We start from the raw sequence: 10,428 nt of genomic DNA, 5'->3' as shown, positions 1-10,428 counted from the left end.
ACAGACAAATTGGAGGAGTAAAAATAAACGTAGTAATTAAAGGAATGAAAATAACAGCAGAGTAGGCAATCGGCTTAAGCAGAGCAAAGCAAAGAAAAAAGTAAAGGGAAAAGAAAAACGTGAAAAAGAATAGAAAGAAACGTGCCAAAAAGGGGATGGAAGTTTGACGGGAATAAAGGAGAAAATTAGGAAAAGGATAAATATTGAGTTAAATTTTCTTTATAAAAGATTTAACAGAATTTTGATAAAACTCAAATACTCAATAAAGACCCAAACTAAAATATTCGACACTTGAGTATAACGGGACTCGAACTCAGGACCTTGAAGTAACCAAATACTTAACTATTGAACCATTAGGCTCATCGTTGTCATAACCGAAATAAGAAATAAATTTAAGCTTAAAGGCTCAAGCTTAACTTTAAGCCAAAATTAACAAAAACTCCAAAACAAGGGAATTGAACTTAGGACCTAAAGAATACTTCTAAGGCACTTAACTAACACACCAAATCAAATTATTTAACAAACAACGTCATTCAAAAATCCAAACATTTAGGGCGTTACAACTCTCCTAGAGATGAGGATACTATTGACGTATCAAATCCTCAAGCTCCCAATGGCTTCCTTGGAACCATGATTCTACCAAAGTACTTTAACTAGAGGAATGGTCTTTCTTCTCAAAACTTTAACTTCATGATCCAAAATCTGTATTGGCTCCTCCTCAAATGACAAATCTAGCCTCAACTCAATCTCCTCCAAATGAACCACATGTGACAGATCAGATCGATAACGTCTTTACATAGACACGTGAAAGGCATCATGGATGCGATCCAACTCCAAAGGCAACTCAAGCTGATAAGCAACTGGCCCAACACGCCCCAAAACTTGATACGACCCAATGAAGCGAGGGCGTAACTTACCTTTACGACCAAACCAAAGAAATTTTTTCCAGGGAGACACCTTCAAGAAGACATGATCCCCTACCTCAAACTCAATATCTCATCTCTTAAGGTCTACATAAGACTTCTACCTATCAGAAGCGGCCTTAATTAGGTCCAACAAAGTGAAGTGTGACATTTCCTACCATATAAAGCCTCATAAGGTGCCATCTAAATGCTAGACTGAAAGTTGTTATTATAAGCAAATTCAGCCAGCGGAAAATACTCCTTCCAACTACCCCAAAAATCAATCACGCAACTTCGAAGCATATCCTCCAAAATTTGAATTACCCTCTCCTAGTGACCATCAGTCTGAGGATGAAATGTCATACTAAAATCCAGTCGCGTACCCAAAGCATCATGTAACTTCTTCCAAAAATGAGAAGTAAAACGAGGATCTTGATCTAAAATGATAGATATTGGATCTCTATAAAGTCTGACGACCTCGGAAACATAAAGTTTTGCTAACTTTTGTAATGACTAGTCAGTCCTAACTGGAATGAAATGGGTAGATTTAGTTAACCGGTGCACAATAACCCAAACAAAATCCTTCTTAGTAGGTGCCAAAGGCAACCCACTAACGAAATCCATAGTTACCCGTTCCTACTTCTATCACAGAATCTTAACGGGTAGCAATAGTCTAAAAGAAATTTGGTGCCCAGCCTTAACTTGCTGGCATATTAAACAATGAGACACAAACTCAATCATCTCATGCTTCAGCCTAGGCCACCAATACAAATCACATGCTTCAGCCTAGGCCACCAATACAAATCACGGAGATTATGATACATCTTATTACCTCTAGGATGCATAGCATAAGAGCTACTATGCGCTTCCCGTAAAATAGATTGTCTTAATTCCACATCCTTAGGCACACAAATACGGCCCCGAAAACATAAAATCTCATCATCATTATACAAGAAATCTAAAGTCTTGCCCTCATCTATCTGCTGAACCCGACTAATCAGATACTCATCCAAGAGCTGCTTACTCTTAATCTTATTCAACCAAGATGATTTAACTTGAAGCTCAGCTAGAATCCCACTATTATCGAACAAACTTAGGCTAGCAAACATCGCCCTCAAATCCGTCTTAGATCTCCGACTAAGAGCATCAGCCACCACATTGGCCTAACTAAGATGATACTCAATCGAACAATCATAATTCTTAAGCAACTCGATCCAACGACGTTGCGTAAGGTTCAACACCTTTTGAGTAAGGAGGTACTTCAAACTCAGATGATTAGGGTAAATGATGCATCTCTCACCATACAAGTAATGCATCCAAATATTAAGTGCAAAATCAAACGCAGCATGCTCAAGGTCATGAGTCAAATAATTACCCTCGTGCTACTTAAATTGTCCAGGCGCATAAGCAACAACTTTGCCTTCCCACATCAAAACACACCCCAAACCTATGTACGAAGCATCACTATAAACCACAAACTATTTCCCAAGCTCAAGCTGAATCAAGACATGTGCCTGAGTTAAAACTGACTTGAGCTTCTCAAAGCTCGTTTGCTGCTCAACAGCCCAAACAAATGGAGTATTCTTACTTAGCAACTTAGTTAAAGATATTGCTAACAAAGAAAACACCTCAACAAACCTTCAACAGTATCCCGCCAAACCCAAGAAACTCCATAGTTCGGTCACATTTCAAGGCTCCTTCCAGTCCAGAATAGCCTCTATCTTTATAGGATCCACTCGGATACCCTCGATAGAAACCATATGCCCCAAAAACATAACCTCACCTAACCAAAACTCATATTTACTTAATTTAGCATACTGGTCATTTTCACGACGAATTTGAAGAACTGTTTGAAGATGCTTATCATGCTCATCCTCAGTCTTCAAATATACCAAAATGCCGTCAATAAACACTACAACAAATTGATCAAGATAAAGCCAAAAACCCCAATTCATGAGATTCATAAACAATGTCGGGGCATTAGTTAACTCGAAGGGAATAACAACAAACTCGTAATATCCATAACGAGTCTTGAAGGCGGTCTTATTCACATCAGCTTTTTTAACCTTCAACTGATGATACCCAGAACGAAGATCAATTTTTAAAAACACAGAAGCCCCACGAAACTGATCAAATAGATCATCAATCCTCGGAAGTGGGTACTTATTCTTTATTTTCAATTTGTTCAACTAGCGATAATCCACACACATCTTCATCGATCCATCATTTTTCTCAACGAAAAGAACTGGTGCTCCCTACAGAAACACACTAGGCCGAATAAACCCTTTGTCCAAAAGTTCTTGAAGCTACAACTTAAGTTCCTTCAGCTCATTTGGTGTCATTTGGTAAGGGGCGATAGATATTGGAGCTATACCTAAAAGTAATTCAATCCCTAACTCCACCTCTCTATCTGAAGGTAATCTTGGCAACTCCTTAAGAAACACGTCCAGAAAATCCTTAATTGTGCAAATCCTTTCCACAATTGAACCCACACTACTCATATCATGCACATAAGCTAAATACGCGTCACAACCCTTACGAATTAGATTTTCAGCTACTAAAGCGGAGATCACATTAAATAAATAATCTCGATGCTTGCTAACCATCACAACCTTCATACCATCACCAACCTTAAAGGTCACTCTTTTAGTCTTACAGTCCAACCCTACACGATGCTCCACCAACCAATCCATACCCAACATCAAGTCAAACTCCCCAAACAACAACTCCATCAAATTAGCAGGGAATAAAAACCCTTCAACCTCAAGCAGACACCTCCTATATACCTTACTAACTCGAATAGATTGACCCAATGGACGAATTTAAAAAGTTCACTATTAGTGTCCTCCATCATAATCCCCAAATTCCCCACTACACTACCAGATACATAGGAATGCGTAGAACCACAATCAATTAAAGTAAAATAAGGTAAAGTATGGATAACGAACGTACGATTAATCACATCTGCCACATCTCTGTCCTCACAACGCCTTGCCACATAGACCAAAGCTGGCTGCCTAGCCTCAGCCTAACCCGCACTACTGTCTGGTGCTCTCTAACCACGAACACCACCATTACCCCCTCGCATCTAACCACGACACCTAACAGGTTGTTGACCAACCCTCTAAGGCGAAACTGACCCTGAATTAGATCCCGTCCAGGCTCAACAATAAGGGGACACTTACTAATCTAAAGCAAGCCTTAATCTTCCTCCAGCACTCACCCAAATGGTGTCTATTACAATACCCACATATTTGAACCTATTCAGCTCTCGCAACTAACTCAACCCTAGTAGCTGACTCTGCCTGCAAAGGTCTATCAAATCTAGCCCTTTTCATGGGTCGCTGAAATGAACTAGAAAGACCTGAATCCCTCTTATTTTTATTCTAATTTTTCTGTCACTCCCTCTTCTCGTGCTTGGTGCACTTAACCTCCTCAGCAATCTTGGCCTTATCCACCAATGCCACAACAACACGCTCCCTCTAAGGAGCTATCAAGACCTTGAGATCATACCTCAATTCCTCCCCAAAATGTATGTTCTATGCATAGTCATTAGCAACAAACCCTCCAGCATACCTATTCAATTGTAGAAATTCGACCTTATACTCGACCACCGATCTATACCCCCTAGTTAGAACCATAAACTCGCATTTACGGGCCTCAACATAGCTTGCCACCACATATTTGCTCTGGCAGGCATTTCAAAAATAATCTCATGTCAGCTGTTCAGGCTGATTGCCCTCCTGTATAGTCAACCATCACTGGTATGCTTCATCGCGAAACAAGGATACCATACCCTTTAACTTCTAGTTAGGGGTGCAATATAAATCATTAATTATCCTTTCTATGACTTCTAACCAGTACTCAGCCGCAATCAAGGTGACTCTAGTGATGCCCTTAAACAATTCAGCTCCATTGGATCGAACTCGTTCAGTAACATACTCTCGACCCCTAGATTCAGATCCATTGTGGGTCCCAGCGACCCTCTCTAAAACCCTCAACATTGCTTGGGACAATGCATCATCCCTGGCAATCTGAGCCACAGACTCAATCTCAGCAGTTAGAGTTCCAACAGTCTCACCAGATCTAATTGAAGCATACTGCCCATCGGAGAAGGCTCAACTCGAGCCCCCCAACGACAACCACCGCGCCTATGGGTACCATGTCCATGAGAATCGAGAGTGCTCGTTATCTTATCTATATTTTTCAAGAAATTTTATGAAATTAGTTTAACCTTTAAACCTTAATCTTAAAATTTTATCAGAATTCTTATAAATGTGTAGAGATTGTTTTTTCTACACTATAATCTCTAAAGGTTATTTCTTATACTAAAGTATTGCATGCAAAATATCTTTAAAGCATAACTAAAGTTTAGAGTTCTTACTTGGATCGGCGTCAGAGTCTCAATTTCACTTATCAAAATTTTGAAGATCATAAAAATTTCAATTAAAAAAAATAAAGTTTACTTTTGAAAACAATTTGGACCAAAAATACACAGTCGAGTTTTGCAACCTAACTCTGATACCACCAAATGTAACACCCTACACCCAGCCTAGACATTATGATCGAATTATAAAGGTTATAACCCTTGTGCGAAAAAGAGACAAATGTTTGACTTGATGGCAACCAACTTCAACGAAAAGGAAATACACTTAAAGTACTCTTTTGACAACATAACGAATCTCCAAAATCTCCGCTTATTTGTGTTACTAAAATCAAAATTAATTTACTAAAAACATTTGCGTACCAAAAAATTTTAGAGAAACTCCTAGTTAAGTTTGTAGCGAAAAACCGTTAAACTTTTAGTTTACAAAACCACGATTTCATTTTTAGTTATTTTAGGTTAAGCGTCATTAAATGATTAAGGCTGTCGCATAATAAATGCTAAAAACAATCCTAACAACCTAATCAAAATATAAAATGTTGAAAGAATAAACAAACCCAAGGAAAAGTCCAGAATGTCCAAATTAAACAAATTCAAAGCCTACAGTGTATAAAACAAGCATGTGAAACTTGAGCTCTAGAATCGCCATCCACTCCTAATTCAAAGGATTACCTGAATTTAAAGCCTAATGTGTGTTTTGGTTCGTATTTTAAAAGAACATATATATAAATTTATATACCAGAACGTCACATAACATATTTCTTTCAAATAATTCATATCGTATCAAAATTCATATGGATCATAACTTATCATATCATAACATATCATGTTGGATCGTATTGTAACATATCATATCAAATCGAATCATAGCATAGCAAATCATATCCTACCCCCATTCGCTACACATCATCTCTGTCCAACCATTCACATCATATAGGACTACAAGAGTTCATTCATCCAATCACACCAATACGTGGCATTGTGTCACTCACATATATTTGTAACTGAGCTATCATGCATTTAATTTGCAGTCTAACCGCCATATTTGTAGTATAAACTGCCATGTACAGTTCCTCCGTCATAACATATCTCACCCCAAACATATATATATCATATACATATCATGATCATAAACAAATAGCATACATACATATAACATATGTTACATGACATGCTTACATGCATAGTTCCTTTTACACATAGCGTAAGTTATACTTTTGTTCTAGCTTAACATATTTATCATGCTTTTAAAGCTGCGTGTACAAACTTAAGAACTAAACTTACAGTTTCCCAGCACTTACGATGTGTTCAGACCCAAATATCGAATTCCCTAAACAGCCCTTAATCGGGACCTAAAATTGGCCAAAAAGGCCCGCATGGCCCAAAAGCCTAGCCCATGTGACACGGTCTGTACATTTTCACACGATTGTGTGCCTCACATAGCCCAGCCACACGGGCTATTTAAATTCACATGGTTGTATGCCATACACGGCCACGTCACACGGTTTGTAAAACTTCATATGGTCATGTGCCATACACGGCCCAGCACACAGCCTGACACACGACTGTGTGGAAATTGGGCAGTTTCAAAACAGCCTTTGTTCCGCGATTTTAGTCAAATTTTAATGGATTTTTGGGTCATTTTTACACACCTGAAGATATAATTGATCAACCACGCTCTCAGAAACTCACGAACCCGACAATCATCCGTTAAATCTCACTAATTAGCCAACAAGAACGCACAAAAAATCGCATTAGTAAATCAAAATTTGAAATCCATATAACTTAATTCAAGAACTTACTTTGATGAATCAGCGCTCAAAATGAATATTACTCCGCTGGGAAAATTTGATTCGTACACCCTTCGCCTAACCCAAAGCACAAAAACAATAGTCACAAATTCGAACAAAACAAACGCTACACGATCTCACAAATTTGAACAAAACAAATAATACACGATCTCAACTTGAACGAAGAACAATTGAAACTATAACGCCAAAAAATTAACTTAAAGATCTTACTTTTAAGGAGGAAATAAAACCCCGCTTCACACGCAACACTGACAAATTGGAAGAGCAAAAATAAACGTAGTAATTAAAGGAACTTAAAATAACAGCAAGGGAGGCAAACAGCGTAAGCAGAGCAGAACAAAGAAAGAAGAAAAGAAAAACTAAAGAGAAAAGAAAAACGTGAAAAAGAATATAAAAGAAACATGCCAAAAAGGGGATGGAAGTTTGACGGGAATAAAGGAGAAAATCAAGAAAAGGATAAACATTGAGTTAAAATTACTTTATAAAAGATTTAACAGAATTTTGATAAAACTCAAATACCCAAAAAATACCCAAATAAAAATATTCCACACTTCAGTATAACGAGACTTGAACTCAAGATATCAAAGTAATCAAATACTTAACCATTGAACCACTAGGCTCATCATTGTCACAACCCAACATAGAAATTGATTTAAGCTTAAAGGCTCAAGCTTAAATTTAAGCCAAAATTAACAAAAACTCCAAAACAACACTTAACCAACAGACCAAATCAAATTATTTGACAAACAACCACATTCGAAAATCCAGAAATTTAGGGCATTACATATTAAAGGAACCATTGGTATGGGATTATTTTATTCAAGTGATTCAAGATCACTATTAGTTGGCATGCTGATGCTAGATATTTATCGGATCTACATAAAGGTCGACCTCAAACAGGAGGGGTACAACCATGTCTTGACGTTCAACAAAATAGTCGTTAGTTGCATATTCAAATCATGTAGAAATAAATGCAATACATGAGGCAAGCCGAGGGTGTGTCTGGCTAAGGCTATTGACCAAACATATCCAAAAGATAAGTGATTTGCCTCTACAAGAAAAGAGGCCAACTATCTTATGCAATGATAATTCAACACATAGAGTGTAATTGAAGGGTGGTGACATCAAAGAGTAGTGTAATTGCAACATTTGAAATATTAGTACATAAAATATGAATGTGTTGTCTCAAAAATATAATGTGATGTTGCCATTAGGGGAGTATAAAACACGATTTACTCTTTTCCTTTAACCAAAGTTTTATCTCACTGGGTTTTCCTGTTAAAGGTTTTTAACAAGGTAGCTTGTAATGAGAAATTGTGTACTATTTTTCCTTCATTAGGTTTTCATTCACATGGTTTTTCCTAATAAGGTTTTAATGAGACACATTTTCATTGATGGACATCCAAAGAGGAGTGTTGTAAATATTTTCACAAATGAATGTCCTTTCAACTCTCATAAACCTAAAATTATTCTCTTATAATTTTAAAGAATTTATAAGATCCCTTAATTTTCTTATTTATGTATTTGTAATTAAAGCCTGAAGCTTATGGCATTCAAGTGAAAATAAAAAAGAAGAATCATTCTCTTAAATTGTGTCATCTTTTTCTCTCTTGTTTTACTACAACCCTTTTTTTAGTTTTATAACATTATTTATTAATTTTATATTTCATCTAACAAAGTGTTAAAAAGGAAATTTGCAAATAAATTAACTTTACTCTTTGTATAGTAGGGTATCTTTTATTGAAATATAAAATAAAATAAAATAAAATAAAGAATCACTTATGTACCGTATTTTCTTTTTGTTTTCAAAATGAAGGCTAGTATTAATAATTTTTTTATAAAATTTGTAGGGCATGTTTGATAAATTATTAATAAAATTTATTTAATTAAAAATAAAAATTTTAATATTTTAATATTTTAAATGTGTTTGATAATCATTTTAATTTTCTTATTGAATATAAATTTTCAACAAAAATTGTTGAATAAGAAAAGTAGGTAGGTAGCTCTACTTATTTTATTTTATTGAAAAATTAAAATAAATTATTTTTGAAAAAGAGATATGTAAATTATTATATTTATTATTCATCCAAATTAATATAAAATATTATATTAATAAGATTAAATTAAAATAAATAATCTTTTAAAATTTACATTTACTTTTATCAAACAATGAAATTATTTTCAATACTTATATTTACTAATTTACCAAACAATTGTCTTGTATAAATTCAACACTTATCAAATTTAGCAGTAAAATTTTAGTACTTAATTTTTAACACTTAAAATTTTAATTTATCAAACACACTTTTAGTCTAAGACCGAACCGGTCAATCTGGATAATCCATTTTATAATTTTAACAATAATAAAAATATATTTTGATGCTGATATTATAATTAGTTTTACTTAAAAAATTCTTAATTTTTATATTTTATATTAAGGGTGTTTTATTTCACGGAAAATGACTTATGATTTTTTTTTTCATTTTCCATGTTTGTTTTAGGAAAATAACTTGGTCAACGAAAAATAACTTACAGATTAACGGAAAATAAACCATTTTTCTTGTAATTGACCTACCCTTTTGAAAAGCATTAATCATTTTCCGGAAATGAGCTCATTTATGTATAATTTTATTTTTATATAAAACTAACTTTAATCAAGCCTAATATAATTACTAATAAAATTTTTAGTTTTTATTTTTAAAATATTAAAAATATTATAATATTCAATATTATTAAACATACATATTCAACTTATTTATATTTGATAATATAATAAATTATTAATAATATTATTATAATAAATTATTTAATATTAAATATGTATTTTAATAATAAAATTTAACAATAATAATTTTAAATTTTAAATAATATTCTTTACATATTATTGAAAAATATTTATATTAATACTTTAATATTAAATATATATATTACCATTTACAAAAATTTAATAATAAATGTTTTATAGTATAAAAATGAATATTTTAATTAGATAAATAAGAGTATTTTTAAATCATGCTTAGCTTCATTTTCAACTCTAATGTATCACTATTCGCTTTCATTATGTAAATTTAATTAAGTTTTAATTGTGCATTGTTGATTATTAAGTTTATATATGATGTTTAGTATTATAAAAATGATCAAATTAGACATTCTTTATTATAATTATCTTATTATAAAATAAATTTTGATTGTTAAAAGGACATGCTACTATCATATTTTGTAGCAAATATATTTATATTGTGTTTGTTTCACTAAAATAACTTTTAGAAAATGGTATCAATAAAATTTTTCAAGCGATGAAATTTATTTTATACAAAATTATCCAAACACC

General features: G+C 33.8%; 1 protein-coding gene across 1 annotated transcript; it reads right to left on the bottom strand.

The window, feature by feature from the left end:
* Positions 1-1,651: 1,651 nt before the first annotated feature.
* Positions 1,652-2,576, bottom strand: LOC128035456 (uncharacterized). Its single transcript, XM_052625199.1, has 2 exons — positions 2,541-2,576; positions 1,652-2,065 (listed from the first exon to the last, which is right to left on the bottom strand). The coding sequence occupies exons 1-2, from the start codon at positions 2,574-2,576 to the stop codon at positions 1,652-1,654; spliced, it is 450 nt and encodes a 149-aa protein (XP_052481159.1).
* Between the last annotated feature and the right edge of the window lie 7,852 nt (positions 2,577-10,428).

The sequence above is a fragment of the Gossypium raimondii genome, chromosome 12 (assembly GCF_025698545.1).
Source record: "Gossypium raimondii isolate GPD5lz chromosome 12, ASM2569854v1, whole genome shotgun sequence".
In the NCBI taxonomy this organism is placed as follows: domain Eukaryota; kingdom Viridiplantae; phylum Streptophyta; class Magnoliopsida; order Malvales; family Malvaceae; genus Gossypium; species Gossypium raimondii.
Note: the sequence above shows the minus strand (reverse complement) of the source record. Positions and strands in the feature narration are given on the sequence as shown.